General features: G+C 42.0%; 2 protein-coding genes across 2 annotated transcripts in view; both read right to left on the reverse strand.

Annotated features, from left to right (window-relative positions):
* LOC116064546 (zinc finger protein 239-like) overlaps window positions 1–17,634 on the reverse strand; it is a 914,372-nt gene that overhangs the window by 806,948 nt on the left and 89,790 nt on the right. The window lies entirely within an intron of this gene.
* LOC118493643 (transcription factor 7-like) lies at window positions 5,597–13,524 on the reverse strand. The gene is made up of 7 exons (XM_035994217.1): window positions 13,474–13,524; window positions 13,248–13,341; window positions 11,250–11,329; window positions 10,025–10,179; window positions 8,006–8,129; window positions 6,552–6,659; window positions 5,597–5,680 (listed from the first exon to the last, which is right to left on the reverse strand). The coding sequence occupies exons 1-7, from the start codon at window positions 13,522–13,524 to the stop codon at window positions 5,621–5,623; spliced, it is 672 nt and encodes a 223-aa protein (XP_035850110.1). The 3' UTR covers window positions 5,597–5,620.

The following is a 17,634-nucleotide window of genomic DNA, read 5'->3' on the forward strand; positions in this document are numbered from 1 at the left end:
AACACTGTTATTTTAACTTATTTTTCAGGCATAATCAGTCCTTCCAGAAAAATACAGAGTTTTTTTGTGATTGTTGCGGCAAAAATCCTTGATTATGCGCCACGTTTTCTTAAAAAAATGTGATGGAATATGCGGGATATTTATGCAATTTTATGCAATGAAATTGCGGGAACTTGTAAAAATTGCGGTTTCATCGCGGAGTTTGCAGCTTTTCGATGATGTTCACGTCGCGTAATTACGTCACTTCATAACGTTCCCATGGCAACAGGGGAAAATGGCTGCTCTTGTGTGAAGTAAACGCAACATTTTTCAACTTTCTGCTAAGATATCTGTGACTTTTTTGCAACGAAAATGCGGGGATTATGAAATCATGCAAGCCCCGCATATTTTGCGCGAAAATCTGCAATTTATGCGGCGAAAGTGCGGCGTATTTGAAAAAATGCCCCCTCCCCCCCCGCATAAATATGCGGACTTTGGCTGATTATGCATTGAATTGTGCAATCGCACAATTACGTTTTTCTGGAGGGACTGGATAATACTTAAAATAACAGTTGGCTTGTTAATTTATATATAATTTCCATACTTTTGTTGTACCGAATTTGACAAAGAACTGGAAAAAAACGAAAGATTTTAATTTAGAAGTCATTTTGCGTAGAGTTAGGATTATTTTTTACAGTGTAGGAAGACGAGAGGAGATCTCTGCCGTTAGAAAACACGTTTGGACTCGAACCGTCGGCCTGTTAGAGGAGTTGATCCATTCATCGCTTTAAGTCATTTTTTGTGAGAAAAACTCTGATGTCAGCTTGTTAAATATGAATATTGTTCTAGTCTCTTCTCTCCTCTGGGACAGTAAACTTAATATCTTTTGAGTTGGGGACAAAACAAGATATTTTGAGGACGTCATATTGGGCTTTTTGGGAAACACTGATCCACATTTTTCACCATTTTCTGACGTTTTAGAGACCCAGCAACTCATCCGTTCATGCAGAAGATGACCGTTAGCTGCCGCCCCGAGCGCTAACGGGCTACCAGGAGGAGAATTTAGAAACGAAAGAGGAAGAACGGCAGAAGAGAAGCAGTCGATCCACTATTTTCTTCTACGTTTTTTTGGCTTTGGAGCCAAGATGGCTGCCGCTAAACACAAACCCATCGGTGGCTTAAAAGAAAGCAGGAAGAAGAGGAGTCAGAACTCGTTTACTCGGGATTTATCGACGACAAAAACTTCCTCAAAACAAAGTTCTGTCGGTTGTCAAACTGCCAAAAACTACGGAGCCCCTAAAAGGGTCACGAGTAGCAGTCTGAGAGGTTTTCATCTTCCTGAAAACGCAACAAAATGTACCTGATAGTGTCATCAACACACTGAAAGATGACAAGGCAACTGTTTACTGATTTCATGTTGTCCTAAGGTCAAATTTGACCCGTTTTTGAAAAGTTACATCAGAAATTTGGGATTCTTTCATCCAAATTGTCCAAAACCATTACATGGATGGTTCCATACAACGCTTTTAAATGGTTAAATGGTTATAATGGTTTCATAACAGTATCCTGAAACTAAACTTTGACAAAAAACACAAAAGAATTGATATAATATCATATAAATTAGGTTTTTTTTTACCATGAATTCGAAAACAAAATGGTGTAAAACTAGTAATACATTGGTGTGAGTGGTGTGTACAGTATACTGATGGTTGTGTCAAAAACCACAAAGAAAATGTTGGGAAAAAAAGTGTCTTAAAAAGCTTTAAAAAAGTGTTCAATTTCAGTTTTGACATTTTTGAAAATGCAACAAAATGTACCCGATAGTGTCATCAACGCACTGAAAGATGAGAAGGCAACTGTTAACTGATTTCATGCTGTGAATGTGAAATATTAACTTTAGCCACGTAACGTTAGCAGCACATTGTTAGCATCATTTTGCTAGCCTCGGATTGGTTTTCCTATGAGCACGAGACTTTTTGCGTGCGCACCAGAAAGTTGAGGGGCTCAACAGACGTACAACAGACGTTTTTGTAAAATGTTGACTTTTCTTCCCCCCCCCAAAAAACTCATTTGTGATATTAAAATGGGTTCAGTTAGCCGCACGCTCACGCGTTAATCTGAACAATTTGGATGCTAACAATGTAATTAATGCATGTAAAACTGAGACTACGTGTTTAAGTATTGAGATTATTTCTGATTGTTTTGGGCTGAAAGATTTAGGACCAAAAGCTAAACTGCTAGCGACTTAGCATTCAGGACAAATACAGAAAGTTGAGGGGCTCAACAGACGTTTTTGTAAAATATTGACTTATTTTCCCCCCAAAAAAAACTAGCTTGTGATATTGAAATGGGTTCAGTTAGCCGCATCTGAACAATTTGGATGCTAACAATGTGATGCAAAAAACAAAGTAAAACTGAGACTACGTGTTTAAGTATTCAGATTATTTGTGATTGTTTTGGTTTGAAAGATTTAGGACCAAAAGCTAAACTGCTAGCGACTTAGCATTCAGGACAAATAAAAAAAAACATTATCCCCCCACACCCTGAATTATCTTTTTAGAAAAAATTTCACTTTTACAGACATTTTTGTCATCTTTTCAAGTTAGTTTTGGCTTCTTCCGGAGTTTTTGGCGCCTTTTTTTAGTTGTTTTCCCCCCCAAAGTTTTTCCCGCCTTTTTTATATTTGTAACATTTTGATGTTGAGTTTCTTTCCGTCAATTTTTGCCATTTTTTCAAACATTTTTGTTACTTTTTTCAAGGGTTTTTTTTTTGGACAATATTTCAGGTGTTTTTGTGGATTTGGGTTTTTCCGAAGTTTTTGGCGCTTTTTCCAGTTACGCCCTTCCTGCATTTACCGTACGTGGAAGGTTGTCAAATATTGAGTTTTCTTTTGCAAAAACAACCCTCGCTGCGCTGAGGAAACCTTAACATAGCCGCACGCTACATACATCTAAACAGTTTAGATGCTAAAAGACATTTAGCGAAAGAACCAAAGGAAACGTAGCCTACGTGTTTAAATATTGAGATTATTTCTGGTTGTTTTGGTTCAAAACCAGCCAGAGATTTAGGACCAAAAGCTAAACTGCTGTAGCGACTTTAGCTTTCAGGACAACAAAAATGTCCTCGACACAAAGTTAATTTGTTGTCAACGTGTCAAACAGACGTGTTTGTAAAATATTGACTTTTCTTACCAAAAAAAAAACCCTCACTGCTGAGAAAAGCTTCTTAGCTGCACGCTCGTTCTTAAATCGGAACAATTTCAATGCTAAAATACATTTACTTTAAAACATTTTTTTTTTGTTTTTTTTTTCAACATTTTTGAGGCTTTGTTCAAGTTATATTTATTTAATTTTTTTACTTTTTTTCGCCAATGTTTTTGTTGCGTCTTCCAGTATTTTTGGCGCCTTTTTTTTTGAGATTTTTTGGCGCTTTTTCCAAACTTTTTGGCGCCTTTTCTTATAAAATGTATAAAAACCTTTTTTTTTTCGACATTTTTTGTCACTTTTTTCAATGTTTTTGTTGCTTTTTTCGAGGGTTTTTGGCGCCTTTTTTGAGTTGTTTTTTCCTGAGGTTTTCCCCGTTGCGTCCTTGCATTTAGCACACGTGAAAGGCAAATGTGCCGCCTCCCGACAAAGGAAACGTAGCCAACGTTTTTTCTGATTGTTATGGTTCAAAACCAGCCAGAGATTTAGAACCAAAAGCTAAACTGCTGTAGCGACTTTAGCTTTCAGGACAACAAAAATGTCCTCGACACAAAGTTCATTTGTTGTCAAAGTGCCAAACAGACGTTTTTTTGGCGCCTTTATTGAGTTGTATTTAACTAAACTGCTGTAGCGACTTCAGTTAGTACGAGAGTGATTGCTGATTGGCTGCAGTTAGCCGAACATAATAAATGTTTATATAAGTATTGATTATTGTTATTGTTGTAAATGTCTTTCTGTACTTGATAACTTGTTTTAAGTTACATTTTCAAGTCAAAATGTGTAAGTATTGAGACGCCATGCTCAGTTAAATGTTTCTTTAACCCTCCTGTTGTCCTCGGGTCAAATTTGACCCATTTTTTTGACCCATATCAGAAATTTGGGTTTTCTTTCAACCAAATTGTCAAAAAAGATAACGTGGGTGGTTCCATACAACGCTCTTTACAAGTAAAATAAATGGTCAGTTCACTGTTCTCATTGGATTTGGGTGTTTTATTATTTATAGCATTTGAAAAAAACAAAATTGGTGAAAGAACGTTGAAAATAAATTGACAAATGTCTAAAAAAAGCTTCAAAAACGTCAAAAAGACAATACAAGGGTTAAGTATTGATTATTATTGTTGTAAATGTCTTTCTGTGCTTGATAACTGTTGTTTAAGTTCCATTTTCAAGTCCAAATGTGTAAGTATTGAGACGCCATGCTCAGTTTTTTTGTTGTTTTCGTCGCTGAAACGACTCCGATTCTCCATGGAGGCCGCGGCGGATTTAAAGTTGGTTTCTCGAAGATTGTCGTTTCCATAAAGCTCCGTAGAAAAGGTGCTGTGATAAAAGTGTTAAACCCTGACGTTGTCAGAGTTGTTGTGATGAGTTGATGACTTGGAACAAATGTCACAATCAGACGGTTGCTTTTGATAATAAAAGATTTATTTTCAGTCGTGAGCGGGTGTCGAGGATTGTTGTCGTGTTGTAATTATGAGACGCACTTCCTGTTTGAAGTAGATTTAATCTCCGTAGCCTGATCCACACTTAGGCTGTGTTCACACTTGGCGTCTTTTTTTGACAAGAAAAAGTTGACTATAGGGCGCTTTTGTAGAAAAAGAAAAGAAAAGCTGGCAGCGTTTTGGATCCAGAAAGCAGCCGAGAGTGATACTGCTACAGTATCCTAGAGCGCTATGTGGAGCGGTGCTAACGTTAGCTAAAACAAAGTGGTGGAGTGAGCTAGAGAAAGAACAGAGAGAGGTGCTACCGTTGCATAAACAAAGTGGTGGAGCAAGCTAGTGAAAGAACAGAGCGAGGGAGAGAGGTGCTAACGTTAGCTAAAACAAAGGGGTGGAGCGAGCTAGTGAAAGAACAGAGAGAGGAGAGAGGTGCTAACGTTAGCTAAAAGAAAGGGGTGGAGCAAGCTAGTGAAAGAACAGAGAGAGGGAGAGAGGTGCTAACGTTAGCTAAAACAAAGGGGTGGAGCGAGCTAGTGAAAGAACAGAGAGAGGAGAGAGGTGCTAACGTTAGCTAAAACAAAGTGGTGGAGCAAGCTAGAGAAAGAACAGAGAGAGGTGCTAACGTTAGCTAAAACAAAGGGGTGAAGCAAGCTAGAGAAAGAACAGAGAGAGGAGAGAGAGGTGCTAACGTTACATAAACAAAGTGGAAATGTTTAAGTGACCGCAAACTTTTGACCGGTAGTGTGTATATATGTATATATAATGTTAAACAGATGCTGGCAGCTTAAAAAAAGATGCCAGGTGTGAACATTGAGCCTTACATGACTAATTAATCATCCAGCCCTAATTCAAATTCAGCTTTTGAAATTAGAAATCAAGAAATGTCACATTTTATTTCCAAAGAGTTGAATTCAGAGCAAACGCATTCAGATACAGATGGTTTTCAGAGTAAAATATTTCAATATTAATTAGGTATTCAGAGGTTTTTATTTCCTTTGTCTTTCAACCCGACGTTGGGCAGCTTCCTGTCGGCTGCTGGCTCCTCTTCCTCTTCCTTTTACCCTGGTGACAGAACAAGAAGAAGCTGAAGCTGTCTGAAACATGTAGTATACACGCTGGATATTCAGTACAGCGCTGGAAGAAGTATTCAGATCCTTTACTGCAGTAAAAGTACTAATACCACACTGTTAAAATACTCTGTTACAAGTTAAAAGTCCTGCATTGAAAATGTAAAAAGAACACAAAAACTCTGAAAAAACTGCCAAAAAGGCAAGAAAAACCCCATTGATTCCCCCCCCCCCCCAAAAAATAAAAAAAATAAATAAAAACTCAAGAAGAAATAGCAAGAAAAAAACTCAAAAAAGGCGACAACAACGTCGAAAAAAATGTCCAAAAACACCTTCAGAAGTAGACAAAATCTCAGAAAATGCCCAGTTATGATTATTGGGGGAAAAAATTCGTAAATTATGCCAAAGTGTGTAAGTATCATCAGGAAAATGTAGTTAAAGTATTAAAACATTGTAGAAAGTGTAAAGGATCCAACCAGTGTGTGTGGTTAATGGTCTCATCATCTCAGCTGGACTTGTAGCCGTTATATTGTTGGCTAGTTTACTTTAGAATCAAACATCAGATTTATAAACTACATGTGTTCTGTGTGCAGTAATCTTAACGTGTAAATTAACTAGTAACTAAAGCTGTAACAGATGAATGTAGTGGAGTAAAAAGTACAATATTTCTCTCTGAAATGTAGCGCAATAGAAGTAGAAAGTGGCATGAAAAGAAAAGACTCAAGTAAAGTACAAGTACCTCAACATTTGGACTGAAATACAGTACTGTACTGGAGTAAATATACTTAGTTACATTCCACCCCTAGTAACGTGTGTGTGTGTGTGTGTAAATGTACTTAGTTACATTCCACTCCTGGAGTACTTACGTAGTTTTCCCGGGCGGACCATCCAGGGTAAAGCTGCATGTGGAGCAGTCTCTCCTTCTGGGCCAGATCGTAGTATTTGGACTGTTCGGAGCGCGACAGAGCGTGCCACTGAGAGACGGAGACGGTTGTTAGTTACGTTATCCTTCACAGGTTTCATACTTTACTTCCATAAAACACAGATTTAAAAAAGAAGGGTCCAAATGAACGCAGCAGCTTTTAAAAGCTGTATTCTTAATTTGATTTGCGGATTCAATTAATGGTGCGTTCCAGGCAGCCCGTAACTCGTGTTTTCACGACCTTCTAACCGTGAAAGTGTCCTGGAACGGCAGTCAGACCCGTAACTTACTCCCCGTGAACTGGTACCAGATGGTTGTTCTCCCAGTTACAGTTTTTGACGTCACACATAAACAACAATGGAGACCCCTGTTGATGCTGTACAGACGCCGGTGATTAACGGTGAGAAATAGAAATAAATAGACGTGAATAGGCAACGTAAAGTAATTCTGCACATTGTAATCAAAACAATACACATACGTTTGTGTACTACTACAGGTTATGTTTATTAAATGAAGGCCAAAATATGTCGCTGACTAGAAATCGCTAGTATCAGCTAGCGCTAGCTAACGTCAGCGTTAGGTAGCTGCTAGCTGACGTTAACGTTAAGGCCCTGACACACCAGCCCAACGGCCGACCATCGGCAGAAAAGGCAGTCGGACTGAATGCCTCCCTGAGGTCACAAAAAGTGCCTCAGAACACACTGAAGCGACACCGACTTGAGCGTACGTTCTGCTCGTGCGCGAGACGTAATACGTCTCCGTAACAGCAGGCGCCGCTAATCTGTATTGTCGCCCAAAAAATGAAAACTGGCAGCTGATTGGACGAACGCGTCACGTGGGTCTGGTTCTCCAGCTGACCGATAATGGCGGCTCTTTCGGAATACGATCTTGTATTTTACGAAAATAGTTAACGAAACGTGTTTCTGAAAACATTTTAAGAGAGAAATAGGCCGTGCAGTTGCTGAATCTGTCTTCATTTCAGATCAACAAAGGTCAGTTTGAAAGATTTTCATCAGATTTTGAGAGGTGTTCGTCAGGCTCATCCCGCTCGTCATTTCCGGGTTAGCGCTCCACCAATCAGATGGGTCATTGAGTCCGACTGCCCGCCTTCCGATTCAACATGCTAGATCGGCCCGAATGAAGGCCGACGGCACGGAAAACACCAAACAGACTCGAGTCACCGACCTCGCCAGACTGTCCGACAGCCGATAATCGGGTTGGTGTGTCAGCGCCTTTAGGTAGCCTAACCTGAACCCTGCCAACGGCACAATGTTTAGCTAGCCAGCTCGTGACTTTGCCTGGAACGCTACCGTAAGTCGTGAGTCGTAAAAATTGTGTCTGGAACGTAGCATTATTTCTGTTTGTAAAACTGCATTTTTAATGTACTCTCTCGCTCACCCTGCGTCCCAGGATACGGTTAACGGTGGCGCTCTCTCTCTCTCGTCCTTCCTGCAGCACTTTGTGTCTCGTCTCCTTCATGTAGAGCATGAAGGCGTTCAGAGGCTTCTTCACCGCCGGACGGCTGCCAAGAGACGCAGAGACAGGCCGTCAAATACCGCAGACAGGCCGTCAAATACTGCAGAGACAGGCCGTCAAATACCGCAGACAGGCCGTCAAATACTGCAGAGACAGGCCGTCAAATACCGCAGACAGGCCGTCAAATACTGCAGAGACAGGCCGTCAAATACTGTAGAGACAGGGCGTCAAATACTGCAGACAGATCGTCAAATACTGCAGAGACGGGCCTTCAAATACTGTAGAGACAGGCCGTCAAATACTGTACAGACAGGCTGTCAAATACTGCAGAGACAGGCCGTCAAATACTGCAGACAGGGCGTCAAATACTGTAGAGACAGGCCTTCAAATACTGCTGAGACAGGCCTTCAAATACTGTAGAGACACGGCGTCAAATACTGTAGAGACAGGCCTTCAAATACTGCTGAGACAGGCCGTCAAATACTGCTGAGACAGGCCTTCAAATACTGCTGAGACAGGCCGTCAAATACTGTAGAGACAGGCCGTCAAATACTGCAGACAGGGCGTCAAATACTGTAGAGACAGGCTGTCAAATACTGCAGAGACAGGGCGTCAAATACTGTAGAGACAGGCCGTCAAATACTGCTGACACAGGCCTTCAAATACTGTAGAGACAGGCCGTCAAATACTGTAGAGACAGGCCGTCAAATACTGCAGAGACAGGCCGTCAAATACTGTAGAGACAGGCCGTCAAATACTGCAGAGACAGGCCGTCAAATACTGCAGACAGGCTGTCAAATACTGCAGACAGGGCGTCAAATACTGCTGAGACAGGCCTTCAAATACTGCAGAGACAGGCCGTCAAATACTGCAGAGACAGGCCGTCAAATACTGTAGAGACAGGCCGTCAAATACTGCTGACACAGGCCTTCAAATACTGTAGAGACAGGCCGTCAAATACTGTAGAGACAGGCCGTCAAATACTGCAGAGACAGGCCGTCAAATACTGTAGAGACAGGCCGTCAAATACTGCAGAGACAGGCCGTCAAATACTGCAGACAGGCTGTCAAATACTGCAGACAGGGCGTCAAATACTGCAGAGACAGGCCGTCAAATACTGCAGAGACAGGCCGTCAAATACTACAGACAGGCCGTCAAATACTGCAGAGACAGGCCTTCAAATACTGCAGAGACAGGCCGTCAAATACTGCAGAGACAGGCCGTCAAATACCGCAGACAGGCTGTCAAATACTGCAGACAGGCTGTCAAATACTGCAGACAGGCCTTCAAATACTGCAGACAGGCTGTCAAATACTGCAGACAGGCCGTCAAATACTGCAGACAGGCTGTCAAATACTGCAGACAGGCCTTCAAATACTACAGACAGGCCGTCAAATACTGCAGAGACAGGCCTTCAAATACTGCAGAGACAGGCCGTCAAATACTGCAGAGACAGGCCGTCAAATACCGCAGACAGGCTGTCAAATACTGCAGAGACAGGCCTTCAAATACTGCAGAGACAGGCCGTCAAATACTGCAGAGACAGGCCGTCAAATACTGCAGACAGGGCGTCAAATACTGTAGAGACAGGCCTTCAAATACTGTAGAGACAGGCCTTCAAATACTGCTGAGACAGGCCGTCAAATACTGCAGACAGGGCGTCAAATACTGTAGAGACAGGCCTTCAAATACTGTAGAGACAAGCCTTCAAATACTGTAGAGACAAGCCTTCAGATACAATCGTCTTGGGCGCCGCTAAGCGCCGGACGGAGCCACGGTGCCTCTGCAAAATAGCCTCTGGAAGGAACTTGTTTTGGTGGAACATGTGTACGTTCAAAAGTAGTTTTAGTCGTGCAACAGAAAACTCCGATTGGACAGATAGTCTAGCTAGCTGTCTGGATTTACCCTGCAGAGATCTGAGGAAACTTCCCGAGCGCTCACCTGGTGACACCGTTGGTGTGATTACTGGTGTGCGTGTCGGAGTGGGCGTCGGCCTGTCGGGCAGCGGGTGCACTGATTGGCTGGCTGTACGGAGAGGAAGGAGGGAAGTGTGTGTCGCTGTAGAGGAGGAGAGGGACGAGAGGATGGACGGACAACTGCAGAGACACACAGGAGAGAGATGAGGATCCTGTAATACAGTGTTTCTCAAAGAGCGGTCGGCATGTACATTTGGGTTAAATATTCCGTTTAAAATTATGAAATCAGAACAGTTTAACACAAAAGTGAGGGAAAAATCGACAAAATGGTTAAAAAAAAGCGCCAAAAATGTGAGAAAAACGTTTAAAAAGCGACAGAAACGTACGTGTTTTGGGGGATATTTTGGCAGTTAAGTGGTCTGTGAATCTTTTAGTCCTCGGTCTGAAAAAAGTTTGAGAAACACTTGTGTAATTCGTCTTTTAAAAAGAGGTACGTAGCAGTATTTGTAGTATCAGTAGTAGTATCAGTAGTAGTAGCAGGACATTCAAAGTAGTTGATGGAACAGGAAGAGACGGCAGCTCGTAGGTCTCATCTGTTGGTTTCACTCTAACAGTGTTGGATGGGAAACATACTGACGAGGGCAACACCAACCACACACACACACACACACACACACACACACTCACACAAACTCAGCCTGAGGGTGTTACACCCCTGAGACTCTCTGAGATTTACATTTAACAATGATTGTGTTAGATGGGGAACGTATTGGCTTAAAGGGATAACTGAACACACACACACACACACACACACACACACACACACACACACATAGACACAGACACACACACACATAGACACAGACACACACACACACACATAGACAGACACAGACACACACACGCACATTTGTTTGTTTCACTATCTTTGTGGGGACCCGTCATTGACATAATGCATTCCCTAGCCCCTTACCCTAACCTTAACCATCACCACTAAATGCCTAACCTTAACCCTTACCCTCACCCTAACCATAACCTAATTCTAACCCTAATCCTAAAACCAAGTCTTAACCCTCAAACAGACCTTTAAACTTGTGGGGTCCAGCATTTTGGCCCCACAAGGCTGTGCAGACCCCACAAGTATACTATATTCCCCGGTTTTTGGACCCCATGAATATAGTAAAACAAACACACACAAACACACACACACACACACACACACACAGAAACACACACAGTAGTCCACTCACTGTCTGAGTGTGTGATGTGCTGGTCAGATTCAGGAACTGCTGCCGTTGAGGTGGAAACCAGTCAAACATCTCAAGCTTACCTGAAACATCATGAAAAGCAGTTTGAGTCGATATTAAATACATTAATAAATATGGAAAGGCAGCGTCAAAAAGGGAGCATTAATAGCATCAAATATGCGTCAAAGAACGCGTCAAATTTAAAAAAAACTGTCCAAAGAAAAGTGGCGTGTGTGTGTGTGTCTGTCTGTGTGTGTGTGTGTGTGTGTGTGTGTCTGTGTGTGTGTGTCTGTGTGTGTGTGTGTGTGTGTGTGTGTCTGTGTGTGTGTGTGTGTGTGTGTGTGTGTGTGTGTGTGTGTGTGTGTTACCCACCGCAGGTTGGAGCTGCAGCGCTCAGATTGAGTCCGATCTCCTGAAAACAACAATAATCAATAATTCACTGTTACAGGAGATTAATCAGTCAGAGACAAAAACCGAACACGAGTATTAATAATCAGATCTCTGGTGCAGAGTGAAATAATGATGACTCACATTTATATAACGTAGCATCGTCCAAATTGCCGAAAGCGTAAAAAAAACATTCCGAAAATGTCAACAAAAAGCCTCAAAACAAATGTCGAAAGCGTCATGAGAAATCAAAAGAAATAAACGCCAAAAAGAGCCTACATTTATTTTTCAAAAAATGTCTAAAAAGCATTAAAAAAACGGCCGGACGGGAGAGATGGAGCATCATGAGCGTCAAAGGTGTTTTTGTATGGATTCATGTCATTTAAAAAAGAATATTTTATACACAAAATGCAGCTTGAAGGGCTTTAAAATATATATATATATATATTATAAATAATAAACATTCTACAAAAGACAGTTTAGTTTGCACATAATGACATATATATTATTATTATTTATTATTCATTGATTTATTAATAACATGTTTAACATTAACTACATTTATAGGCTGCAAAATGCTTAAAATATCTAAAATGTGCATACATTATAATTTGTAGATAAAAATTTTAATCAAGAATCCAAATACACTAAATGTGTTAAATAATATAATTAGAATAAACAACTTTATTAAAGTAAAGGTTTCTGACCCAAAACACGGTAATACAATTATTATATTAAATAAGATTTTTTATATATATATATATATATATATATATATATATATATATATTTTAAATAATGAGCACTCACCCCTCTGCTGTTTATCTGCTCCATCTGTTGTCTTGAGTCCGAAACAAAATTAGATTTATTAATAATCATTTCTTTTAACACGAGACGATGAAAGATCTTCACACAGACTGGTGGGATTACAGCATGTTGGATGTTTATGAAACCTCACACACACACACACACACACACAGACACACACACACACACACACACACACACACACACACACACACACACACACACACACACACACACACACACACACACACACACACACACACACAGAATCACACACACACACAAACAGACATACAAACATACACAGAGACACAAACACACACACACACACACACACAGAGACACACACACACACAGAATCACACACACACACAGACACACACACACACACACACACAGAATCACACACACACACACACACACACACACACACAGAGACAGAGACAGACACACACACACAGAATCACACACACACACACACACACAGAGAGACACACACAGACACACACTCAAACTGACAGCTGTGCCGGCGCGTCCACGGGGGGAACTCTGACACACACGACCTGAGGGAGGGAAAGCGGCGTCGGAGGTCAAAGGTCAGGAAGCTGCAGCGGTTCACTGTCGTCGGGCAGACATGTTGCCGTGGAACACTGTGGCCGTTAACGCGTTTGCATCAAATGATTCAGAGGGTTACGGAGGGCCACGCAGACCAAACTAAGCGCCAGAGGCAGCGGCGGCGGAGCAGCAACTCCCGTTGCGTTGTGCAGTCGGGAGACTTTCGTTTTCAGGTTTTATGTGTGTGTTTACCTGCGATGATGTCCTCAATGGTGCCGTCTTTTCCTTGGTAAACATGGCGGCTGTCTCTTCCCTGTCGTCGTCTGAGCTCTGAGAGCAACTCCTGCTGATGCGGGGGGCATTGTTAGGACTTTGAAAGCTCAAAACAGGTGACAGAAATGTTGAAGAATGCTCTATACTTCAAATAAGTAAATAAACAAAAAAAAAAAAACTAAACTCCTAAAGGCCACAGTCTCACCTTGGCTTCCTCCTGGTCCTCGTCCTCCTGCTCCAGTTTCTCCAACAACATTTTGTAAAATGACCGTTTTTGTCAATGGAGTCTGGTGGCGTCGAAGAAATAGCGGAGGTAAACAAAGGCTGTTTCTCTTTTAGTGCGAGAAAAACACGTATACAAGCGACATTTCTGTCAATGCTGGATTATGGTGATATTTTATACATGCGCGCAAATCATCGCTAATGGCCGTTTCACAGTAACCGCGGCCAAGCTAGTGTGCGCCGACGTAACGTCAAACAACCCGTTCTCATTCCGAACTCGTAAAATAAGGACGTTTGGACAGTGGCTGTCAGCGTCTGATGTGACGAAAAAGGCGTCTTTCAGCGTGTTTGTGTAACGCACTTGGGAGAGCAGCAGTTAGAGAGGATTTAGCGAGTAGTATGTAAGGAGGTTGGTTGGGGGGGTGGATGGGTCAAACAAACACAGGACTTTCACCCAGGAGAGCGGGGTTCGCATCCCGCTTGTCACGCTTGCTATAGTCGCTTTTTATTTTCTTCCCGTGTGTCACGGAACCGTACGCCCACCCACGACCTTTTCCTTAACATAACTGCGTCAAAAGGGACGGCAATAGTCCCGACCAAGCGCGTTTACTTATAGCGCTAAAGGGGACGGCGATAGTCCCGACCAAGCGCGTTTACTTATAGCGCTAAAGGAGACGGCGATAGTCCCGACCAAGCGCGTTTACTTATAGCGCTAAAGGGACGGCAATAGTCCCAACCAATCGCGTTTACTTATAGCGCTAAAGGGACGGCAATAGTCCCGACCAAGCGCGTTTACTTATAGCGCTAAAGGGACGGCGATAGTCCCGACCAAGCGCGTTTACTTATAGCGCTAAAGGAGACTTTTAGCGTCAATAAGAACGACAAAGGCACCTGACCAAGCGTCCGTATTTTACGAGATGAGTGTGAGAACCTGTTGCGTCAAAATGTCGTAGATCTTGCTGGCGCGGCAGGATTTTAAGCGTGCGACCGGACGGCACACACCACTCCGTTTTTTTCAGCGGCGCCTGACAAACGGGAAACAAGGAAGCATGAACAGGTTCGCCGACAACGTGATGCCAGGACTCTCAGAGTGACTGCTAGTCTCTCTTGTAAACTTATTAGGTTAAGATGAGATCTTTTATGGTGAATGAAAGGCTTGATCCCGCCAAGTAGGTCATCCAATCAAATCGAAGCATTGACGTCAACGCTGCTGCCAGTTCTGCCGTTGTTTACCTTTTTCTTCTTCTTCTAGTCCGTAGAAAGAGCAACGTCGGTAGCCTTTGCTCATTAGCGCCACCGCTGTTCAGGAGAAGACTGCAACTAGTGTCGCGACCGCCATGCGCAAGTATTAAGTTACGGCGCTCCCATGACGTCACATTTGCGCGCGCCAGGTTGGGAACGGCCAGTGTACTGAACGTTTAAGATTTGTAACTATTCTAGTTTTCGTACTCCTCGCTGTAGCTTGTATGAGAGCGTTGGTCGGCCTTCTTTGCACAATCGCAGGTTGGAGCATTGGTATATTTTTCTTTTTAAGGCCGTACGGTGTAAATTCCCTCCTTACTTATGTTCTCTCCCGACTCCTCAAGTCACCACCAGGAAATGTAATCTTTCGATCATATGTGCAAATCACGTACGACACTGGCAACTGTCTTAGGCAACGTGACATCATGACTTCGCGGAAACATACACGCCCGCTTTCCTAAAGCCACGTGGCGTGCTGTCTGTACATCAAAAGTATGAAGGGAAATGTCTCAGTTCAAGGGGTTTTCACTGTTGATTTGTGTCACCGTTTCGCTGTTTTTCAACTTCAATAAATGCAACATCTTTCCAAAAGTCAACAAGAATTAATGTTAAATAATCCTGATTTCAATATTGACCAAAATAACCGTGATTGTGATTTCTTTTTCCCCCAGCAGGACATTGCTTCCGTGTCGGTACTCCTGCGTCTTTGTCATACTTTTCTGGAGTTTTCGATATTTTTTCCGACGATTTCGATGTTTTTTTTTTTGTCTTTTCCAAAAACAATTTGCTTTTTTTTAGAGATAATTTGTCTCTTTTTTCCGACAGGTATTTTCTGTCTTAAGGTGCTGTAGGTAGGATTGTGAAGATCCAGGACTTAAAAAAACAAAATCGACAACTTCTAAGTCCCTCCCCACCTTTCCGCTAAAGCCCAAAACGGTCTCCTAAGCCCCTCCCCCCACAAGGGAGAGCTGTGCACGATAGAGCGCATGTGAAGAGGGGGGGGGAAGGAGAGGAAACCTATCTGTAGCTCGTGCGCGGGAGAGGACATTATGAAATGCGTGTGCATGAGCAGTGATTGACACGCAGTTAGACACGCCCCCTGGCCCTGATTGGTGCATCTGAACAGGTAGCGGTGGATTTTTGCAAATCTCACTACAGGCTGTAGGTGGAGCCAGAGGAGCTGGATTTTATTTTTAATTACCTGCTTCATGTAGTTCTACTGGAACATAGGGTCAGTTTCAGCAAATATGACAGAAAGTTAGTTTTATAAGGCTTACCTACTGCACCTTTAAAACCAAGGAAAACATTACTTACAATCAGAACAGAAAGTACACTCCGTTTCTCAAACAAAAAATAGTTAGCATTTCTATATGTGGAGAATATGAGGTTATCTTTAATGCATAGAAACCTAGGGAGCATACAAACTGAAAAGCTTAAACACAATCATAGGAACAACAGGTTATATTTAATGTTCTAACGAATAGTGCTGTATAGACCCGAATATAATATCACCCTGATTATAAGACGACCCCTTTAAGTTCATCACAAAGCGCTGAAAAGACAGCAGCAATTCTCTCGCGCTGGGCGAGACTTGTCCTCCGCCGCAAACGCAGCCCGTTACGCCGCATCGTTCGTCTGCACTACAAGCCGAGGCTTTTGGGCTCGCCGTCTCCGTACTTTACGTTATGTGACGCCGTATTTATTGGCTACTTTGCAGTTGTTTGAGGACTCTACTTTTTGATATTAATGTAACAGTCCCTCCCGAAAAACGCGATTATTCGATCGCATAACTCAATGCATAATCAGCCAAAGTCAGCATATATTTATGCGGGGGGGAAGAGATTATGATTTCATAATCTCTTCACACAAGAGCAGCCATTTTCCCCTGTTGCCATGGGAACGTTATGAAGTGACGTAATTACGCGACGTGAACATCATCGAAAAGCTGCAAACCCCGCGATGAAGCCACGATGAAACCGCAGTTTTTGCAAGTTCCTGCAATTTCATCGCATAAAATTGCATAAATATCCCGCATATTCCATCGTATTTTTTAAGAAAACGTGCCGCATAATCAAGGATTTTTGCCCACAACAATCACAAAAAAACTCCGCATTTTTCTGGAAGGAAAAATTAATGAAAATGAAAATTAATTAAAAAAAAAAAAAAATCTAAAAGTGTGTAACTTTTTGATATTAATGAACGTCCGTTACATTCAAGCCGTTGCCAAAATGAGTTGCTACAAAGCTAATTAACTCTCTCTGTGTTTCTCAGTATGACTACTGTCATGACAGTACGTCTAGTTATGACTAACTAGTTCAGAAGATTGTGGCGTCCGACGACTTTCCCGCGCAGAAGCTCGAGTGAAGATAATGACCTCTTCTGAAGAGTCCATCATGTTTTTTTAATCCTCCGTGTCCTCCTTGGCTACTAGCAGCTGCGTGGAGAAAGGGTGCGAGATCACGGAAGGCTTGTATCATGTGGACACGCTGACAGATTTGTTGTCATTACTTAGAATTCCTCATGGGGGGGGCGACAGAAACTACGCACTATAGCTTTAACCCTCCCCGTTGTCCTCGGGTCAAATTCGACCCATTGTCAAAAAGTTTCTATAACAGAAATTTGGGTTTTCTTTCAACCAAATTTTAAAACAAAATAACGTGGACGGTTCCATACAACGCTCTTCACAAGTTAAATACATTATCAGTTCACTACTTTCATTGAATTTGGGAGTTTTATTCAATTTTATAGCATCTAAAGAAAAATTTATAATAGAACGTGGAAAACGTAGCACAAAAATGTCGAAAAAAAGTGACGAAAATATCGGAAAAAGTGACAAATGACGGGACAATTTTCAAAAACTAACTAAAAATAATGAGAAAAGCTTAAAAAAAACATAAAAGCG

The sequence above is a fragment of the Sander lucioperca genome, chromosome 17, assembly GCF_008315115.2.
Source record: "Sander lucioperca isolate FBNREF2018 chromosome 17, SLUC_FBN_1.2, whole genome shotgun sequence".
Taxonomy (NCBI): domain Eukaryota; kingdom Metazoa; phylum Chordata; class Actinopteri; order Perciformes; family Percidae; genus Sander; species Sander lucioperca.

Coding starts and splice junctions, on each gene's coding strand:
- LOC118493643 (XM_035994217.1), bottom strand. CDS start 13,524: ATGTTGTTGGAGAAACTGGAGCAGGAGGACGAGGACCAGGAGGAAGCC. Junction 11,330..13,247: donor CATTGAGGACATCATCGCAG/GTAAACACACAC, acceptor ATGATGTTTCAG/GTAAGCTTGAGATGTTTGAC. Junction 6,660..8,005: donor ACCGTATCCTGGGACGCAGG/GTGAGCGAGAGA, acceptor TCCGTCTCTCAG/TGGCACGCTCTGTCGCGCTC.